Below are 23,526 nucleotides of genomic sequence, written 5' to 3'. Positions count from 1 at the left end.
CTAATTTGTGTCTCTTCGTAGTGATGTGATGTGCTACGTGATGTCTGACCGACTGCCGTGTTGTATGCTGAATATTGCATTACATTGTGTACATTGTAATGCAATATTCTCGTTGACTTTGCCATCACAATTACATGGTATAATAAAAGGGTAATTCAGTCCTTAGCTTTTCTGTGAGAACACACTTTCTCTTTGGCATTTTAAAGGCATATAAAATAATAAAACTAATTACGTTTCATAACAGATCTGATAATCAATCTCATCTGATTATCAGATCTGATTTGATGTGATATGAGATCAGATAATCTGATCTCATATCAAATAAGTCGTGCTTAGTTATTGCAATGTCCTCTAGTTGCACTATTCTCGCAACATGTCAGTATTGTCAATTGATAAGACAATTTGATGATCAATAACTAATATTGATTTCTTGGCAATTGCATGTTTTATGTTTAAGAATGGGAATGTTAAACACAAATCCACAAATTACGGGACAATTCTGCGTCCCGAAGAGTTTTATCGGGATGCCAGGACACAGACTTGTAATAAGTTCGTATACAATCCCGTGAAATACAGGACGTATATGAACCATACATATATAGCAAAACCAACTACTAAAGGTTAATAAGCAATGTGGTGTGCTAAGAGTTTGGAAATATCACAGCAAGAACCCTACCTATATAGCAAAACCACTACTAAAGGTTAATAACAGCAATGTGGTGTTCTAAGAGTTTGGAAATATCACAGCAAGGAGTCAGATGCAGATTAGAGACATGGGGAATTAATGAAGATGAGTGACAGTAAGAAAAGTTCTTGGCCTCAATCATAGATGGCAACACTATCGGCAAGATTTTTTTTTTTCTAAGTTGATACATCTGTCATAAGCATCCGTGTGAAATGCAAGTTATTCTATCAAGTGGTTTGTTTTATACTGCTGACTGAAGCAAAAGTGTTGTCTCTATTCCTTGAAATAGGTAAAATTGAGTATCTTGCAGTTATAAAATTCTTTGTAAAAGAAGGTTTAACGCCAAAAGAAATTTATTCAAAGTTCATGAAAGTTTATGGGCACTCTTTTTCTTTGTTTTCGACAACTAAGAAATGGGCTGCCAAGTTTAAACATAGCCGTACCAGCCTTGAAGTTGATCCATGTGAAGGACATCCAAAAAAAAAAATCAATGATCGAGTGTATGACGTGGTATTGGATTACCAGCGAGTCAAAGTGTGTGAAATTGCTGAGATTATAGGCATTTCAAAAGAACGTGTAGGGTATATTTTGCATGAAGAATTGCAAATGAAAAAGCTTTGCGCAAGATGGGTGCCTCACTTGCTTACAGCAGATCAAAAACACACTCTCATCAAAATCTCTGAACAGCACTTGGAGCATTTTAACAAGAATAAAACCGATTTTGTGCGTTGATTTATTACTATGGATGAGACTTGGATTCACCATTACACACCATAATCCAAACAGCAGTCAAAACAGTGGACAGAAGCTGGTTGTTCAGCACCAAAGAAGACAAAGTTTGTTCCATCAGCAGGAATGGTCATGGCATCAGTGTTTTGGGATGCTAAAGGCATTTTGTTTATTAATTATCTTGAAAAGGGTAAAACAATAACTGAGGACTATTATTCTGATCTTTTAACCAGACTAGATGAAAAAATTTGTGAGAAAAGACATGGTTTGCAGAAGAAAAAAATCATCTTTCATCAAGACAATGCCCCTGCCTACAAAGCTGTTTTGGCAATGGGAAAATTAAGGGATCTGCACTATGAATTGTTGGACTATCCACCCTATTCCCCAGATTTGGCTCCCTTTGACTTCTATCTCTTCCCAAAACTAAAAATCTTCCTTGCTGGTCAGCGTTTTTCTTCGAATCACTAGGTGATTGCAGCTGTAGAGGGGGTATTTTACAGATCTTTTTGAGAACCACTACAGAGATGAGATAATGGCGCTGGAACATTGCTGGAAAAATGTATTCGTCTTAAGGAAAATTATGTTGAAAAATAAAAATAATTTTGAAATTATAAATTTGTTTTTTCATTGTTAGGCCGAGAACTTTTCGGACCACCCTCCTAGCTTCTGAAGCAAAAGAGAAAGTTCAATCTTTTAGGTAGTAAGATAGGTTTGGATGTGATTTGTTTATGCCATGAGTTCAAAGTTATTGTATCCTTACCGTGAAATTTCTTTTTGACTTTGGAGACCTCAGTAGTATTAAAAACCTTTAAAAAATAATTATTAAATAGTTATTTCTGTCATATATGTATAAATAATGTGGTCAGTAAAATAATATTATTGATGTATTGCAGGAAGAGAGTGGTTAAAAGAAAGGAACTTTAAGGCATACCTGCAGAAATGAAACAGTTATAAGATTAAATTCACATACATAGTGAATGATGAAAAAATTGTAACACTTGCAGTTGAGGAGAAATATGTACAAATGTTTTGTAATAGTTTAGGCTTCTGTAATTCCCAACACTAAATATCTCTATTTAAATTTTTTAGATCTATTACTTAGTTAATATAAATAATAAAACCAAACTTGAGAGAGTAAGTTAAGGATATAGATTATATCAATCAAACAAGTCTAAAAAATAAATCAATACCCTTTATTTTTCTCGGGGGTGCAGAATCTGCCATCATACCTCTAACATAATAGTGGAATTTGTATTTTTTTTAACATATTTATGTCATTCATGAATGGTCATAAACCTGAATTGTACATTACTCTGCTAGATTGGCTGAAGATTAGATAATCTGAAAACCAACTTAATGAAGGAAAACAATTCTCAAGATGAAATCAAAGCCAGTACATATTTTTGTATTATAGAGGTGAATTAAACAAGCATAGGTATATTTTTAGAGCATTGTTAACATAACTGTTCTTGTTCCACTCAAAGCATGATTTTAATTTTTCTATGCATATAATATCCCTCTTCTTTAAATTTAACCTTGCTAGGAAATTATTTTCTTGTTTAATCCTTTAACCAAGTGTAAGCAAAATTTGCATATAGAGTGTCTATAACTAGGTTACTTGTATATAGAAACCCATGGCTTCACATTAATTACCTCAACATCCTTTTGGACATATATAATGCTATGCATTATGGGAAGGAATACTATCCAGATCAGTTTTGACCTTTTTGGACGTCTCATCAGTCAGTGGGAGCCAGATCCAGAAGAGATACCAAGGTTGAAGTAATACAGAAATCATATTTCCACCACTTATTAAAATACTCTAGATTAGAGATAGTTATAGAAAGTTTTTTCAATTGGTTATAAATTATACTTGTCAATAAATAAGTTCTGTATTTAATATTTAACTTTTATTTTACTTCAGTTCTTTCGAAGGTTATGTACCAAACCAACAGAGAGTGAACAGAATCTCATCAAAGTATTACAAGAAAAATTTCCTAAGGCAACTGAGATTCAAGTTACTGATATTTCAGGTGGGCAAAACCAACTACCAACTTTTTCTACAGTCTCCTAAAGCTGCAATATTTAGCTTCTTAGATTGGTTTTTTTTTTTTGACTGTAGGAAGTAAACTTGTCTTATTTTGTCACGTTGCTCTCTCTCTCAACTGTTGGATACCATTTTGATTATTTATTGTATATAAAATTAATATTATGGTTTTATTATTATAACACCCTCCATGAAGATTCATTGTTGGAGATGCATCCTCATCTCTCTCTCTCTCTCTCCCTCCCTTGCCTACAACACATTAGCCTTGTATTGCAGTCACTCACCTACACCCTTATGGAATTCCAAAGGATGTCCATACCTCTTATTCTAATTTCTTCTGCCTTTCAGAAAATCCCTCCAATGTCTATCTGGTAAACTCCTTATAAATATATATCTTGTTATACTTCTTCAGCCTGCCTCATAACCTTACATTTCATAGTCCTGAGATTACATTAAGTATTTTTGCAAATCCCATCTGTACATTAATATTCATACTATTGGTAGGCTAAGGGTTCAGTAATCTAGAAGTCCTGCTCTAGAGACCAAGTATGGAACTTATCCAAGCTATATTTTATCTCTTTTAAGCAGAGTTGTCGTGGTCTTGCACCAGCCACTGAAATTCCTTTACTATCTGTAGACATTCACAAACACCTTTGTCCACAACTGGATTCAAGGTCGCAGTCTGTTGATTGGAGAGCAGATATGCTATTCACCTAGCCAACTAAGTTGCCAGGTGCCCACCTCTGCACCTTTTTCAAAAATTTTATATTACTATAAAAATAAAGTAATCACATCTGCAGTAATAGTAGTACAAGTGTGGTCTGATCATTGTCTTATGCAAGGGAACATCTCCCTGTACAGAATTTCAAAGTGCAGAACCTTATATATTTAGATATAATAGACTGACATCTGCCCATGTCACCTTGAATTCAAATATATCTTGTAATATTGGACAATTGATTCAAATAATTTGTGACTTCTGTGCCTCATTCACTTGGTCGAACTATTGTTTTTAGCCTTTTGATCCAAATGTACTGAGCATATCACTGAAGCAGTTCTTTTGGTCCATTTCCTTGAGTCTCCAGAAGGTATGTTAAGGCTGTATAAGAGAAGAACTGGATACCCCCCTCCCCAACAAGCTGTCATCCAAATTGCCATCTTCCTTTATTGATTATTCCAAAGCCTGAATAACTGATTGCAAACTTGTATCCAAAACCAGTTTGAAAGAGATAAAAATAGAAGACTTACATCTTATCCAATTGACAGTCATACCTTTTGATCTCTTTCTGAAGTTTTTGGCCTGGCTATTTGTCTCCTGGCTTTTTACTTTTCCTTGCATAACTGACCTGGGCAAATATTTCCTTACCATAATACACTCCTTGAGAGTATTTATTTAGGCTTAGGTGGTGGTGGTTTACATTCATGTTGCACTTTAATCAAATAATTTACAGAACAAAGAGAAATAATTAAACAACAGGTGTAATCATTTCACTATTTTGTCTCAGGCACAGAGACATCATCAGGAATTATTATTATTGACCTATGATCCCATGGAGTCACAGACTCTTCTAGGTCCTTTTTGTCATATATATAACCCATCATACCACGTCTTAAACACATTCAAATTCTCTTCAGACACCATGCTCTCAGACAATCAGTGCATTCCAATCATTCACAACTCTCCATGGAAAAACCTGCTTCTCACTCCCTTGCTCACATCCTCCTTATATAGCTTCCAGGGATGACCTGTTGTTCTCTCACAATTTTATGAAAAACCCCTTCATTAATCCTATAACAATCCCATACCAACTTGTACATTTCTATCATGTCACCCCTCTTCTTCCTATCCACTAGACTGTAAATTGCATCATCTCAGCCTTTCTTTATATTCAACATTCCAGAGATCAGAAACTATTTTAGTCAATTTGCTCTGGATCCCCTCCAACATCTCTTCATCCTCTTGAAAACCAGGTGACTAAATCTATGCACAGTAGTCCATATTTGCCCTAATCAGAGCCTTATACAATGGAACTATAATCTCCTTATTTCTACAAGACATTGTCTTCTGCATCATTTCCAGGATTCATTATGTTATCCTCACAATTTTGGCAATATGTCCTCTAAATTTTAGATCCTTATTCACCATCACCCCAAGATCTCTTATTTCCTCCACCTCCAACAATATATCCCCACCAAGAGTAAATTCTACATTGCATGTTTGTTTTCCAAATTTAAAACCTTACATTTTGCAACACTGAACTGGCATCCCCTTTCCCATGCCCATTCACTCAGTCTATTCAAGTGTTCTTGTAACACCACAATATCTGCTCTACTCCCCATAGTTCATCCCAGCTTTGCATCCTCTGCAAACAGCTTTATATCCCCATTCAAATCTTCTCCAATATCATTATCATACAGGTTAAATAGCAGTGACCCTAAAACAGACCCCTGAAGCACACCATTAGTGACTTTCTTCTTCTGCGATATTGCTTTCCCATACACAACTTGTTGATATCAATCAGACAGTCAATCTCCAATCCAGTGCACTAGTCTAATATCCATCCCCATCCTTGATCAAACTCTTGATACAAAATACAATGTTAAAGTTGTAATAACACACACAAAAACACACAAGAAACAATAAGTTGAAGAAGAAAGAGATAGAATAAATATAGACCTATGAGGGGTGACCTCAGCAGGTGCTGTTGAATAACCTTAGATGTTGGGTTGGAGACCTAAGAATTAAAATTTTCCAAATTTTGGGAAGTTTAATACAACCAAATTTCTTAAGATTAAGCTATTTTTTTTTAAAGTCTGCTGCAGATTCTATAAAGAGGTTTTCCAGTTTGTATTTGCTGGGATTGAGCATGGTGGTTTTCTTCCATCTGATTCTGTGCAAGGTATCCAAATCTTGGTTTGCCAAACCTGATTGACTATAGTTTTGGTAGTGGATATATTTTTTGTGTTCTTCTAGACAGATGTTAGCAGCTCTCCCAGTCTGACTATAATATAATTTACAAGGAATCTTGTAAACATCTGGAATGAGGAGGGAAGGAAGCAGATTCTTAGGAGAGTGGAGAAGGGATGCCACCTTCAAATGATCTTTGAAAGCAGTGTAGAGATTACGTTTCTTCAAAGTTCTGGCTATTTTTTCTGAAGTGCCCTGAATATAGAGAATAGTAATGGCATTACTGTAGTCTTTATGTTGAGAGTGATGTGAGGAGGTGGGAGGGACAGATAATTTGTAATTTTTTTTGGCATTGTAACCATTGGACAGTAAGGTTTAGCAAATAAAGGAAAGTTCTGCTGTAAGGGAAGCTTGGGTGGAATAGAAGTTGGAGGCTCTGTTTTGATGATCCCACATTGTTGAGAAGTGGGAGAAGGGGAATCGTGTGAAAGTTTGTTATGTATCTACCTGTGTGGGTAGGTTTTCTGTAAACTGAGAAAGAAAGGATATCATTGAGCAGATGTGTGATTGTAGTATCAAAAAAAAAAAAAAGCAAGCTGTTTTTTTTCCTTTTTTTTTCTAGTAGTGAACTGGATTCTTGGGTGTTCAGGTGAAGGAGGAAACAGTAACGTGTCTGAGCCATGTTGCCAAACAGAGAACACGTTAGATTCTTTCCTTTTCTACCTCAACAGTCAACAACCCAGAATCCAGTTCACTATTGAAAAAGGAAAAAACAGCTTGCTTTTTTTAGATACTCTAATCGCATGTCTGCCCAATGATACCATTTCTATATCCTTACCATATGGGATGGGAATTGTTTTGCTGTGAACATGTGTGTGTTGGGTAGGAAGGATTTTATTTATTTTATATGTGCTGTAGCCATTGGCTAAAAAGATATTGCGAAGGTCCTTTTTACAGCTCAGTTTTACAACCCTGGAAAATATTACATAGCTAGTTAGTTCTGGAACTTAGTTTATTTGGGAGCATAACATTATCTGCATAAAGCAAGGAGCTGAATTAAATACCTGCAACTTTTATGTTCAAGTTTAATACTACCTTTCTTTCATTATGTGATTCATATAAATATTGAATAATGTTAGCGGGTGTGTGCCCTTATCGTATACCTGATTTTATATTAAGATAAGAATTTGTAGGCTCCTTCAATTTTAATTGCCTTTTTTTTTTTCTGGATCTCCAGTACTTTAATACAGATCCTTGTTTGTTGATCCTTCTTCTCCACATTTCCCTTCCACGTTTTTTTAGTATTTCTCGAGTATGCTTGCATAAATTGTACATGGAATACTCAGTAGGGAAATATTTGTTTAATTCTTAATATTTTTTTCCCTGTCCTCTTTTAAAGATAGATGCTGTGAGTATTCCACTTCAAATGTTCAAATTTGATCTTTTGACTATTCCTTGTAAATTTTTGAGCATAGCCACTGTAAAATTTTTATACCTCCATATTTGAGCATTTTTGGTTGTGTCATCATCATTTCTATCAGTGTTTCCATGTTTCAGATTTCTGAGAACTTTTTGTATCAACTGCACACAAAAAAGGTTGCAAAACCTGAAGCATATTTGTTCTGTATGCAGGTGAGGGGTTAAAGGAAAATCAAGAATCTGAATTGTTTTGTGAATTGCTGTGAATTGATCTTTGGGAGAGGAGAGAAAGGCTGTCTTTCCCATAGAACAGGGATAGATGAACTGAAGGAGAAAGAAAAGTTGGGTTCATTAGGTTTGAAAGGGAGACATTAAATTGCCTGCCTGGCTGGTTGAGTGGTTAACGTATCCGCTCTCTAGCCAAAAAGGCTGTGGGTTCGAATCTCACTGTGGTCGTGGATGTTTGTGATTGTCTGTGAAAATACTAGTGGTGATGGGTAGATGGTGTTGGTGTAGTTGCGGTTCGTTGTAGTTGGTGGAGACAGAGAGCTGTAGAGCAGGTGCTCTCCCTTGATGAGTCTTTGGACTCATCAAGGGAGGGCATCTCGAGGTGTCATGTAATAATAATAAATAGATGATGACTGGCATCTATTCTTTTTTTTTTTTTTTTTTTTTTACAGTCATAGAAAGTGGGGCAATGATCTGACTTTCAGCAAAACATTGTTCTATGAAAATACCTATAGAAGAGGCACAAGGTTGAAACAAAACATCTGCAAAAGAATGAGGTTGCCAATTAATTGGATTGCCCTCTTCTAGATTGTATCAAGCAATCTTAGGTTTTTAATACACCACTCAAAATAAGTGAACAGTATACAAAGGTTGGGTGGATTTGACTTTGCTATACGGATTTTTTAGAGACTGATAAAGTAATTGTTGAGATGTGTTTGTGATAGGAAAGATTGGATGTATAACTCAGCTCAAGAAGAGAATTATGATTGTATTTTGAGTTTTCAATGTTAACAAAGGGATGGAGAAGCTAAATCATTCTTGCAGAAAATAAAATAGCAGTGTATTCTGGTAGGATTGAAGTTTATAAGGCTATCCTTGCCCATCTTGCAAAGAAATCGGAGTTCAAGGACCATGGCAAACAACAAAAAGTCAGCTGTCAGAACATACTCCAACTCAATATCAGCAGAATTCAAGATTGTACCATTAACATTAGAAGCATCAACAGAAAAGAAATATATCAACAGAAGAATTGGATAATCACCAGATCAACATAATAGGTGTTACTGAGACAATGAAAACAAAAACAGTGAGATTGTTCTAAGCAACAAAAACTGAGTGTTATATTCAAGCAATAATAATCAGGAAAAAGGAGTAGCTATATTATTCAATACTAAATAATAATTGAAAGTTTATTTTTCACTTGGTTAGAGTATAATAAATTTAGTTTAATCCTTTATTCAAGTGTGAGCAAACAAAGTTTGCACCTGAAAGTATCTTCAGGACAGGGGTAAGGTGGTACAACACCAGGGCACTCCTTTCAAAGGTGGAGCAAGCTACCAACACTCCTATCTCAGTATCTCCCGTAATGCAAAACACATCTCCTTGTGGATATGTCTAATGTTATGCATTAAGGGAAGGGCCACAACCCAGACTACTTTCAACCTTTATTGAGGTCTCTTCAGTGGGAGCCAGGCCCAAGTGGAGATACCAGGCAGAAGCATTAGCAGGTCATCTCTACCTATAGGAGTTGCCAAATGGTGTGCCACCCTTTTTTAATAAATTACTCTGGATTTAGAGAAAGATGTTGAATGTTTATTTTTCACTTGGTTAGAGTATAATAAATTTAGTTTAATCCTTTATCCAAGTGTGAGCAAACAAAGTTTGTGCCTGAAAGTATCTTCAGGACAGGGGTAAGGTGGTACCGCCTTACCCCTGTCCTGAAGATACTTTCAGGCGCAAACTTTGTTTGCTCACACTTGGATAAAGGATTAAACTAAATTTATTATAAATAATAATCTTCCTGAATGACAGGCAATATGAAGTAAAGTGATGTGGGCAAATATCAGAATGGGGAATTGGGAAATGAAACTTTTGTGCCCATGAGTCCATAGAGGGTTCTACTAAGGAAAACATGAAGGAATTTTTGGAGGCATTAGAGAAGGCTGCTGATACAAAGAAAAAAATAAAGTTGGTCCTTGTTAGATATCTAAACAGCAGCATAGGAAATAATCACCAATCGTGTTCTGCAATCTGGTTTATTTCTGACCCAGCTCCATAAGTTAAAATTGGCCTCAAGACTGTTTTGTATACAGCTGCTTGAGTGTTCTCTCTGATTTCTCTCTTATTCTGTATTAATTTATTCAGTTGACTCTTCACCATGCCAGCTTTGCTTGTTTCGTTGTGTATTTCCATATTGAATTACATTGAATTTTCACTAAAACAAATTGTGCTGAAGTAGCTGCAATGTTTTACTTGTTTTCCATTCAGGATGCAGCTAATGTTTTTGATGTTCTTACCTATTTCACAGTCTACCTTTTTACTTCTGATTTTCAAATGTTCCACATTTTTTACAGCAGCTTTTAGTTTAGTTAAGAAATCTATAGACTTGTAATGGATTTATTTAAGAGTCCAATATCATCTTCATAAAGTAAAGAACTAAGATTATTTCAAACCTTTATCAGATCTAATACCACTTCATAATGTGATTCATATAGATATGAACAAGAGGTGGGTAGTTTATGCACTATTGTCTTATACCTGATTTCACATGAAACCTTTTTTTTCTGTACTCCTAAATTCTAGCTGCTGACTGAAATATAGACTATATATTGCTCGACATAATACCCCATTTACTCCATATTATTGCAGCATTTTGAACAGCTTGCATCTTGTCATATGACTCAAAAAAATTCCTCCACTTCTTCCTTCTGTGATCGCACAGATAAGTTTCATTGTTCAGTTCCTACTTTTGATGTTTGTTCACATCACTAAGTATTTCTTTCCATTCAAGATGATCTTCATATTTAGTGGTGAATACAATAGCTACACCTGTCTGAACATTATTTTCTGAATATAACATCATGTATACATGTGGATTTCTGTGGTTAAAAAGTTCTGTGGGAAGTTTTCAATTAATTGTAATTAATTTTGCACTTACTGGTTTTAAACTGAAGATGATCAGAGAAATTCTCAATACATCTCCTGCAACTCCCTTACTTAAACAAAATTTCAAGAATGTCACAGACAAAGTGGCTGCGTTGCTCCACAAGTACAACATAAAAGTGGCTTTTTTACCTTTACAAAAAATATCAAGTTTTCTATATCCACCAAAACCGCCACATCACCCCCATGAAAAAACCAGGCATCTATGAGATTCATTGCTCTTGTGACATTTGTTATGTAGACCAGATAGGAAGGTTGGGAGAGATCCACATGTCTGAACACATAAAAGATGTCGAAAAAAGAAGAGAGCATAAATCAGGCCATGGCATTCCACACAACCACTGCTGGCCCATCAAGTACTCTGGCAACAAACAAAAATGTCATATATTGATTGTAACTGTTTTACAAGAAAATGTAAAGAAGCCTTGCAAATGCTTTAGGATCCTTACAGAATGCAATAAAAAATCAAGGCTTAATTTTACATCAGGTATGATCTGTTTTCATCAAACATTTAACAGCCATGGACCTAGGATACGGCACTTGTGATACCACAGAACATGATAACAGCAACTAGCAGCGTTCTAACATGCATACAGTAATTTGTATTCTGGTTTATCAATTGTCTTTAACAGTTGTGAAGTTATTGAAAACATATAATATGTGTAATTAATTGTTAATAGGCTTTTGTTGTGCAAAATTGTACTACTTTATGTACTACTACTCCTGATGATGTCTTGCAATGTATGAAACTTGTTGGGTTTTAGTTGATTATTTTTTTTATTAAACTCTATTTATACTATAGTGTGGTCTCAATACTGAAAACTTGCCACAGAACTGCTAAACCACAAAAACTTATGTTTGATTCTACATTAGTACTGTTGATGAGCTAAAGATTTTTTTTTTAAATTTATTTTTACATATTCCAGAAACCCTGCTATAGAGGTTAAACATGGAACTTTCTCATCCCCCCCCCCCCTTCATGCCTTCAGTAAGCAGAGCAATGGTCCTGTGTGGAATGCTAGGCCTGATTTATGCTCTCTTCTCTTTTTGACGTCTTTTACGTGTTCAGACATGCAGATATCTCCCAACCTTCCTGTCTCACCTACATAACAAATGCCACAAGAGCAATGAATCTTGTAGATGCCTGGTTTTTTTATGGGGTGATGTGGTTTGTGGATGAAGGAATCTTGATATTTTTTGTAAAGATAGAAAAGCCGCTTTTATGTTGTACTCGCAGAGCAATGCAGCCACTTTGTCTGTGACATTCTTGAAATCTTGTTTAAGTAAGGAAGTTGCAGGAGATTAAGAAATTTTCTGATTTTCTTGGGTTCAAAACCATTAAGTATGAGGTTCTGTTTCAGGTAGTGCAACAACTAACAATGTTCCAACACATATACAGTAATGAATTTATCATTTGTATTCCGGTTCGTCAATTATATTTAACAGTTGTGAAGTTATCAAAAACATCTAATATGTGTAATTAATTATTAGGCTTTCGTTGCATAAAACTTTCATGTACTACTACCCCTGATGACGTAAATCGTATGACATACGAAACTTTTTTTGTTATTATTATTATTTGACACCTCCTGGGAGTCCAAAGACTCGTTGAGGGTGGGGGGGGCACCTACTCTACAACTCTGTCTCCACCATACTATCCACCAACTGACCTGTACTACACCAATGCCATCTACCGCCAACCACCACTAGTATTTCCACAGACAATCACAAACAGCCATGCCCACTGTGGGAATTGAACCCGCAGCCTTGTGGCTGGAAAGCGGATACGCTAACTGCTCGGCAAGCCAAGCTGGCACTTGTTGGGTTTTAATTGCTTATTTTTAATAAACTCCTTATTTATATTATAACGTGGTCTCAGTACTGAAAACTTCCCACAATAACATCATGTAGTTATATTGGAAGAATCTCGCCTGTTTTTGTCTACCAGGTATGTCGTGTCAAAGTGGTATTTCTATAATTCTTTTACCAGTTGAGCTTCTTTTCTGTTGATACTTTTTATGTTAGTAGTGCCTATCTTGAATTCTGCTGACAATGAATTGGAGTCTTTTCCAGTATAGTGGTGCCTTGGATTGCGAGTAACTTTGTCTGCGAGTGTTTTGCAAGACAAGCAAAAATTTTTAATAAATTTTAATTTGATAAACGAGCGACATCTTGCAATACGAGTACTGTATTACCTATACGCTTTGTCTGCCTAGCGTCACGTGATTACAAGCTGCTCGGGATTGTGCATAATTGTATCGCATATGCGGTCTCAGTTAGCTGTTATATTAATTGGGCAATTCATTGGAGATGCAGGGGTGGCTAGGTCATCAATGACAAAGTTTTTCAAATTCAGAAATTGTTACAAAGCATTCTGAAAATGTTAGATGCATAACTTATGGAAGGTTTAGGCTCATCTTCTAGGAGTGAGGTGACAGCTAGAGTGGACTTCTTTAAAAATTTGTATTTTATGTTCCAACATAGTGTACAACAGCTTGTCTTTTCTTTTCTGCATGTATTTCTCTGTAGCAATCTCTCCATATTGGATCCATGTCCTCAACCAAATTCCCTTATTAACAGAAGTAAAAGTTCTTTCATTGTAAACTTTTTTTTGAAGGGTGGGCTTTCAGCTTCTTCTGCAACTTTCTTTGCTTTCTAGCTCTATAGGGTCTTCATTTTCATACTCTTCTTCCACCAACTGCTATTCGTCTTCATTATTAAACTCCAATTCCAAATCTTCAGCTAGCAAGCAGTACTATCTCATCACCAATCTCTTGTAAGGCTTGTCTTTGTTGAATCATATGAATGCATGATCATATATTTTCAGAAGCTTCTTTCAAACACCATTCGTACAACACTCTATCATCTCACTCCATGATGCATCTACATTCTTCATATAATGCAGGATATTATATTCCTCCCAAAAGTCTGTACTTACCATCAGTAACAGCAAAAGTAAATAATGTCTTAAAGGCAGCAATAACACCCTAGTTCATAGGTTATAGGAACAAGTTGGTATTCATTGAACACGTTAATGAGATGATGTCAAGGATAGACGTATGTGATATATAATGCACAGTTTGTTTCAGAATACCCATGGGATACATAGGGTATGTAGGGGGGGGGTCAGGGTGGATCAGGTTTTAATTAGCAGCCCATGTCCCCAAACGTACTGATGTAGTGGTACAGGTCAAAAACATTTCCTGGTCTGAGCCACTGGTATGGATCAGACAATTAACATTAGGAGTGGTTGGTGATGACTAGGAAAAGGTTGTTTACATAATTTTATCATCAACTCAACCACAACAAATGGGTGATCAGCAAACACATTGACTTATTTTGGTAGAGTCCGTCAAAATCAGCAGTTCGGATCATCCCTTAGGTTGAATTCATGCTGAAACCATAAAAATCCTCTCTCTAGTGATGATAATGCACTGTCGCATTAATGCACAGTGACAAACTACACAAATGTTGACTATGCCAACATGATGTTAATGTATGGTGAAACTGAATGTAATGGGAGCGCTGCCCACTGGATGTACACGTTTTCCACATCGTCCAACTCCATTGCACATCCTGTTTGCCAACATGAATCAGTGGTTGCAGGAAACAGATTCCTTCAATGCCAACAGGCATGACTATGGAGCTCCAAGGACTTGCGATACTCCACACTTCGATGAAGAGGTGCTTTGCCAGGTTGAGGAACCCTTCTGTTAGTACTCATGGAATAGCACATACCATGGTAGTACCTCACTTCACCACCTGGTGGACTCAACATGCTAATCATCTCCACCCCTTCTGGTATCAGAAGGTTTGTGCACTGGGCCCAACCGAATTTGCATCTCAGTTTTTGTAGGTTCAGTCAACATTGTTTAGAAGGCCTCAATTTCTAGAACTAGTGCTGCTCTTTACTGATGAGGCTGTATTCACTAGGAAGGCATGTGGAACTGCCAAAATAGCTGCATTTGGTCCAGAGACAACCTTCATGTCACTCACCACATGGATTCCAGAACAAGTTCACCATCAACATGTAGGTAGGCATCATTGGTGATGAGTTGATCAGACATATCTTCTTCTGCCCTGCCTGAATGGTCCCAAGTACTTGACTGCAAGAGACACTGCTAAAGTTGTTGGAAGAAGTGCCATTGCATATTAGGCAACGTGTGATTTCGACACGATGGTGTGTCACCATACTTTTCACATGACATTTGACACTACTTCCACCAAACATTTGGTGGGCAGTGAATTGGCAGAGGCAGCCCAGCGATGTGGCCTGCACATTCACTGGACTTAACTCCACTGGACTTTTTTTTGCCTGGGGGTCATAATGAAGAATCTTGTGTACGGAGAATCTTGAGTACTGTCAAAGATTTGTTGGCAAGGATACCGACTGCTCGAGATTTGGACTTGTTATGAACTTTGAAAAAACAAAGACAATGGTATTTGGTGAGAAGAACATGAAACAAAAGATACAAGTGGATTGAATTGATATAGAAAATGTAGAACAATTCACATATTTAGGAAGTAAAATGACATATGATTTGGACTGTAAAAAAGAAATAAAGAGCAAAATTACAAAGGGAAGAACAAATCTGAAGGCCATGGATAACATCTGGAAAAGTAAAGTGATCAGCCTGCAAACAAAACTAAGAGTATTGGAAACATGCATCTTCAGTGGTGTACTATACGGATCTGAAACGTGGGTAATAAATAAGGAATCAAGGAAAAGAATTTTGGCATTTGAAAGAACTTGTTACAGGAAGATTCTAAGAATAGGATGGGTACAGAAAGTCACAAATGAAGAGTTCTATCGGAAGATACAACCAAATGAGAATCTAATGCAGAAGATTATAAAACGGAAGCTGCAGTTATTTGGACACATCTGCAGAATGAGTGAGGACCAGAAGATAAAGACATTCATGTTTGGTATTATGGATGGTGTAAACAGAAGAGGTAGACCATACAGAGAATGGATAGACGACATAAAGGACTGGTGTGGAATGAGTATACAGAAACTGCAGCACTGTGCACTGGACAAAGAAAGGTGGAAAAAGATAGTGAAGGAGGCATTGAACACCAACGGGTAGAGAGCCCATGGTTCATGATGATGATGATACTGACTACTGAGATCCAAACCATGCCAGGCATTTTTGAAAGAGCACTCCAGAACTTGCTACGTAGGTTAATGCATGCTGTGAAAATCGCAAGTTCAAGCACCTTTTGTAAATGTTTATGAAATTAAAATGTAATTTACCCTATGTCTGATGTTTAATTCTTTGTGATGTGTATACGAAATGTTTCAACCTGTGCCATTGCAACAGGATGTTTGGGGGACATGGGTTGCTAATCATAACTTGATGTATTGTTATCTCCCTACATACCCTTGAAGTTTGTAATTGGTATTCTGAAACTCTCTGTATATTCAGAGCTAATTTTCATGTCGTATCTCTTTATTTGCATGTGTTCTGGAAGGAGGAAATGAAATTTATAAAATATTTTAAGTGGGGATTGCATGATATAAAAGTTGGCCAGCCTCTGCTCTACTTTGCCTGCCATTCACAAAGTTTTCTTTCATGTTTCTTGTTAAATACTCTAGTTATCCATTCTTCTTCAAACTTTTGGTTTTGTCAACTGCTGGATGAAGGTCTCCCCCATGGTTTTCCAGACCACTCAGATGCCTCTCTGTCATCCATCTCACTCCTGCAATTTGTTCCAGTTCATCCCTCCACTTTCTTCTCGGTCTTCCTCTTTGTCTTGCTCCATCTATTGGTCTCCACTCTTTTGTTTTTCTAGTCCATCTCCAGTCACTACATCTGGCAATATGGCCAGCCCTTCTCTACTTAGCTTGTTTAATGTATTATACAATATCCATGACACATGTTTGAGATCTTATCCAGGTATTTGTCTTCCTATCTCTTAATGTTATTTTTAGCATACTTCTCTCCATGCAATGTTGTGTTGTTCTCAGCTTTTTGTTTAGGGCTTCTATTTTAAAGTCCATGTTTCTACTCTGTATGTTAGGACGGAAAGTATGCATTGGTTGAAAGCTTTCTTTTTTAGACTTATAGGGATGTCACTTCTGAATATGTCTCATTTTCCCATAAGCCATTCATTCAATTTCTTTTCTTTGACAATCCTCAAAGGATAACAATTGGCCCAAATATACATACGAAGTAACTTGTTCTATTTCATGGTTTTCAACTTTGACAGTTCTATGGGTTATGTATTTATTCATCATTATTTTTTTTTTTCTATTTATTTTTAATCCAATTTCTCCTTCATTTAGCTGATTTAGCTTTTCTTCCAGATCTTCAAGATTATCTGCTATTAGGACAACATCATCTGCAAATTTCAGATGATGCAGTCTTTCTCCATTTATGTTTATTCCTTTTGTTTCCCAATCAATACTTCTAAAGACATATAGACCTCTAGTGCAGCTGTAAATAATTTGGGAGATATGGTGTCGTCTTGTCAAATGCCTTTTTGTATTGGAAACTTTTCACTGTTTTTATATAATTTAATTACATAAGTTGTATTATTGTAAATATGTTTTAGTGTTTCAATATATGGTTTCTCAGTTACCTTGGAAATGACCTCATAAAAAGGCACCAAAGAGAGGAAAAAACTAAGACAGGAAACCTTAGATCTGATGAAGAAAAGAAGAGATTTGAATGACACCAATAAAATAGAACATGTGGAGATTTGTAAAACTATACTTAAAAGGATGAAACATGAAATTAGATCATATAATACTAGGAAAATTAAAGAAACAATAGTAATATGAAGGTCCTAAGATGAATATTATTAGTTGGAACAAAGGAAATAGCTGCTGTAAGAGGAAAAAATGGTGAACTTATAAAAAAAATAGAGATGCAATAATCAAAAGAATTCAGGAATTTTATACTGAACTCTATGAAGACAAAGACTGAGACATCCAAGAATCATCTATGGATAACTTGAGTGAGGGAGAACACGATGTCCCTGAGATCTTACAAGGTGAAGTGGAAATGGCACTGCGGGAAAGGAAGAATGGCCCCAGGAGAAGATAGAATTATGATAGACATCTTAAAATTGGGAGGAAGCCTGTCGTCAAACAGCTGACTAAACTCTTTAATAGTTACCCATTATTTTATGTTAATTTCAGATTAAGAACTTTTCCATTGCGACATTTTCAAGGCATTACACCACATTAGAATAATATTTTATCAAGAACTCTAGTGTTTTCTTGAATTGCATATTCTACTTTAGTCTTTTTATAATATTCGTCATAAATTTCTTTCTTATGTATAACCTCCCCTCTCTTTTTTTTTTTTAACTATGCCTTAGTTCAGCAATATAATCAGATGAAAATAGTATGCAAAGTTTTAGCACAACTTCTTTGTGTGGGTTTGTTTTCAAATACTTGAATGAAATTTTAGATTCTCTGTTATGGTGTCTAATTCAAGACATTATTACAAATGATGTATGAATGATTTTAAAAAAAAATCAGTTTTGCTAACCAAGTCATATTTATCTAATAGTCCTCTATGTGTTTTTCTATCAATAAGATTATGGGAAATCTCTTTTCACGTACATGGTTTGCATTAAATCTTACTGTCATATTTTGGGTGAACCCTATATGGTGATATGTTTAAACTGGCAAACAATTCTATACAATTTTGTTATCCTACAACAGTTGATTAACTCTCATTAGTCATATCTCTTTTATCTCTTCTTACTTTTAGTGTTTTTTTTTGTCTTGCCTTTAAAATGGTTGTTCCATCTGAATACTGCTGCATATAGTTGAAAGTTTATTTTTCACTTGGTCAGACTATAATAAATTTAGTTTAATCCTTTATCCAAGTATGTGCAAACAAAGTTTGCGCCTGAAAGTATCTTCAGGACTGGGGTAAGGTGGTTCAACACTGGGAAACTCCTTGCAAAGGTGGAGCAAGAAACCAACACTCCTATCTCAGTATCTCCCATAATGCAAAACACATCTCCTTGCGGATATGTATAATGTTATGCATTAAGGGAAGGGCCACTACCCAGACTAGTAGGTCTCTTCAGTGGGAGCCAGGCCCAAGTGGAGATACTGGGGTAAAGTGGTACCACCTTACCCCAGTCCTGAAGATACTTTCAGGTGCAAACTTTGTTTGCACACACTTGGATAAAGGATTAAACTAAATTTATTATAGTCTGACCAAGTGAAAAATAAACTTTCAACATCTTTCTATAAATCCAGAGTAATTTATTAAAAAAGGGTGGCTCACCGTTTGGTGGCTCCTATAGGAGGAAATGACCTTGCTAATGCTTCTGCCTTGGTATCTCCACTTGGGCCTGGCTCCCACTGAAGAGACCTCAGTAAAGGTCGAAACTAGTCTGGGTAGTGGCCCTTCCCTTAATGCATAACATTATACATATCCGCAAGGAGATGTGTTTTGCATTATGGGAGATACGAGATAGGAGTGTTGGTAGCTTGCTCCACCTTTGCAAGGAGTCGCCTGATGTTGTACCACCTTACCCCAGTCCTGAAGATACTTTCAGGCACAAACTTTGTTTGTACACACTTGAATAAAGGATTAAACTAAATTTATTATACTGCTGCATATAGTCATTATGGCCTATAGTAACATCTGTCTCCACAACTTTTCTGACCTTCACAAAATACTATAGTATGGTTTCGTCATAAATCATGCAAAATGTTATTGTCTGCTAGCATTGAAATTGGGTTTCATAAAACAGCTTAGAAACACAATAGAACACGTGACCATTTATCTACTGTAATTTTCTTTTCTGAATGTAATTTTTAAGTTGATGCATATCCTTATCAATCATGATCACAACAACTATTCAGTATTACCAGTCTCTACTTTTCAAACAGTCTTCATATTAATTTCCTAGTATTAGTTGACTCTGATGGTGGTAATTATATTTTTAAAGGACTGAAAATAATACTTGAATATGTTTAATAATGAGACTTTTTTTAGTTTAAAACATGGTTATTATTTGTAGGTGGCTGTGGTTCAATGTTTCAGATTTTAGTAGAGACTTCTGAATTTCAAGGTAGAAGTAGAGTACATCAACATCAGTTAGTTAATGAGGTAAGTATAATTATAGAAAGGAAATATCTGTAATGTTAGTTGAATTGATATATATCTAATTTTGTTATATATTGATATTGATTGATATATATCAATCTGTCTACCAGCGGGCCATAAGTTGTGTAGTGTTTGAAAGAGCTCCGGAAAGATGAGTGCATTTTGAATCATAATTGGCAATCCTTCATGAATTTTAGTGTTGTATTATTTATTTTTGACAATGAAGTGTGTCTGCATGATTTTTGGTGTGATTTCTGCCTGATTTATTAGTTGATATTGCCTTCTTTAAATATAACACAGTGGTGGTACTTATGGTGGTACTTATCAGCCATGCGGTTGTCAACCTGTGTGACTAGATGAGCACCATGAAAATCAAGTGGCAATAATGACATAGACTTTTCAAAAATGATTTGATGTTGTGAGTGTAATATGTATGCATGGCAGAGTATAAGAGATGCGTTTGTGGAGAGAGACAGAGAATGAATGGCAGACGAGAGAAAGTATGGACTTAGGAAGTGTGATATAAAATTAGACCATGAGGCAACGAATGCAAAATAGACTGAAAAAATAGAAGATGGCATAAATGAAAGAAACGAAAATGAAACGAAAGCTAGTGAAACTGAGGAAGTGAAGGAATGCAAGAATGTGGAAGCAAAAGTTAGGATGTGTGTGTGTGGGGGGAGTATGAATGAGGAAACGGAAGTAAGGTGTGGCGGAATGAGAGGTTGCAGGAGTGACAGGGAGCGAAATTGTCAGAATTCAAGATTTGATGAAACAGTTATTGAAAATGAAAAATGAAATGAGGAATATGCAGAGTGATGTTAGACATTTAGTGGAAGCTAATGAAAGGGTGCAGGAGAATAGAATGAAAAAAAAAAAAAAAAAAGATAGTAAAAGAGGTGATGAGTGATTCCAGGATAGCAGTATATGGAGATTCCATAGTTAGATGATTAGTTAATAAGAGAGTCCATAAGGTCTGCAATCCAGGAGGGAAAATGAGTAGGATAATTCAGGCATTAGACATGAAGAGACGAGCAAGAGAGTTAGTGATGATTATGGGGACAGGTGATCTAAGTGGACATAAGAAGCATGTGAGAACAAAAATCAGGAAGTTGTTGAGAAGAGTGAAAGATAACAGTGTAGTGGGAAAGGTTGTCGGTGTGTTGCCGAGGTATGACAATGATGAGTGGCAACGGAGAGCCAAAATCATGAATAGTATGCTAGCAGAGCTATGTGAGAAGGGAGTGCAGTTTGTGGATGTATGGATGTGTTTGAAAGAAGAATGAAATTATACAGTCTTGATGGGTTGCATTTGAATAGATTTGGAGCAAATCCACTGGAGAAAGTGTTGCTGGATGGAAGCAAGTGTGTGATGCATGCAAGAGATGAAGTGAAAAATCAGGCGAGTGATATTGAAGAGACAAGTGTTTTGCAGTGAAAACAGTGGTAGTGTGAGAGATGGAGAGAGAACAGGAAATTGGGGGGGCCCCCTCTGGGTGAACAGGGAGAGTGGATGTTGAAAGTAGCAGTGAATGTGTGTATGAAGATGAAATTTATTGTGATATAGATGGGGAAGTTGTGATGGAGCAGATATATGTAAGTTGTGATAAAGGTGATTAGGCAGGTGTGCTGGGGAAATCACAACCAACAAGTGGTTTGGATAGGACTGGTGGTGGTGAAGTCATAACCAACAAGTGGATTCTAGATAGGTTATAGACCTAAAAATGAATTACTGTGTTTGTTTACAGATGCCAGAAGTATCAGAAATAAGGAGATGAAATGGTTTCACTGATTGAGATTATTCATCCCAAAATCATTGGAATAAGCAAAACATGGTTGAACAAAGATGATGTTCTAACAGGAATAGAAATGGAAGGATACAGTATTTTTCGTGAGGATAGAAAAGACAGGAAGGGATGGGGGTGCTGCTGATGATAGCAGGAGAATTATATCCACGTAAGGTAGACATGAAAGAGGGAAATAGTGGCAATGGTTATGAGGCAGTGTGGTGTAATATGGAGATTGACAGGAAGACATATTTAGTCGGATGTTGCTGTAGTCCCAGAAATGTAGAGGGTAGTGATGAAGAAATGTATAAACAACTTGGATTAGTGAACAAAGAAAGGGTAATTATTATGGGTCATTTTAGTTATGGTGGTATAGATTGGAATGAAGAGATAGCATTTGGAAATGATGAAAACAAATTTCTTGAGTTCTTGAGAGATAACCATCTCACGCAGCACATAAAGGAGGGCATGTAAGGATCGAGAGCTTTAGATGTGATCATTTCATTAGAGGATCTAATTCTTAGTGGGGTTTCACACTTTTCTTCAGTTGGTGAGAGTGATCATGAAGTGATCACCTGGCTAACCATTTGTGGCTAGCCATTTGCAGAACTTTTGTAAGGAAAGGATATATGTGGAATTATAAGGCTGGTGATTATGACAAACTTAGGTGAAAACTTGGAGCTATAGCATGGAATAAGGAATTGAGCTGTAAGGAAATAAATGTTGCTTGGAAACTGACAAAAAAAAACATTTAACAGCATCATTGTGTAAATGTATTCTGAAGTCCAAAGGGCTGAATAAGATAGGTATAAAATGGATGATGAACTAAAGCATAAAATCTGGAAGGAGGTGCTTTGAAGATAGTACAAGATGAATAATGGTAATTATCAGTTACATGAAGGGTAGAAAGAACAAGCCAGGAAAGTGACTCAGTAAGGAAAACAAAAGCAGTATGAGAAGTAATTGACATATTAGGCTTTGAAAAAACCCTAGAGCAGTGTTTCTCAAACCCCTGGGCTGCGGCCTGGGCCCTGGCATCAATCATACCGGGCCATGAGAAGTTCACCTGGAATTTGTCATTTTAATTCTCTAAGCATTTTTCATGAACAAATATTTTATATTGGGAATATTCTGATGAGAATAATATTCGTAAATGTGTCAAAGCTCAGACCCAGAACTCCTAAATAACATCTGTGTAACAAATGTCAGTGACCAAGCCACGTATTTTTAAACATGGAAGTATTCACGAATGATCAGGAATTTTCAGACATCAAAATTTTTCAACATTCATGAAAGGGAATACTGCTGTTTATGATTGGTCATAAAAATTGCAAACCGACAACAATGGGCGGCATATCCTCTTTTCTCAAAACTGAATGAAATAGCATCTGTGTTGCAAATGTCAGTGACCAATCAGCAAGGAAGTAAAGAAAAATTTTCCACTGAAATTAAAGATCAAGGTAGCCTGTATCCGGTTCTCAAATCTAGTAATACTGAATACTGTTTCTTCACAAGTTTGCTTGCAGTGTGTAAGTGCTTGTTTCAAAACCCAAGTGCCATGAATTTTTTTTTTTAATTAATAGGCCTACAGATTTAAATTTTAATATGAATAAGATACAAGGGAGTTTGTTTAATTTTGGTGTTAAGAAATCTCTTATTGAAGGTATTTGTGATGCAACAAATAGTGATTCATCCCTCAA

At 36.1% G+C, this 23,526-nt stretch overlaps 1 protein-coding gene across 1 annotated transcript in view; it reads left to right on the top strand.

Annotated features, from left to right (window-relative positions):
- The window catches only part of LOC150093129 (bolA-like protein 3), a 53,529-nt gene that overhangs the window by 19,140 nt on the left and 10,863 nt on the right, over positions 1-23,526 (top strand). Inside the window, exons 2-3 of the mRNA XM_090413972.1 lie at positions 3,339-3,447; positions 19,954-20,042. Coding sequence (XP_090270098.1) covers positions 3,339-3,447; positions 19,954-20,042 — 198 coding nt within the window. The remainder of the gene's footprint in view (positions 1-3,338; positions 3,448-19,953; positions 20,043-23,526) is intronic.

This window comes from Typopeltis vanoorti, chromosome 24 (assembly GCF_054136105.1).
Source record: "Typopeltis vanoorti isolate ZY-2024b chromosome 24, IOZ_Tvanoo_1.0, whole genome shotgun sequence".
In the NCBI taxonomy this organism is placed as follows: Eukaryota; Metazoa; Arthropoda; class Arachnida; order Uropygi; family Thelyphonidae; genus Typopeltis; species Typopeltis vanoorti.
The sequence above is the reverse complement of the archived record's forward strand: the minus strand, read 5'-3'. Positions and strand labels throughout refer to the sequence as shown.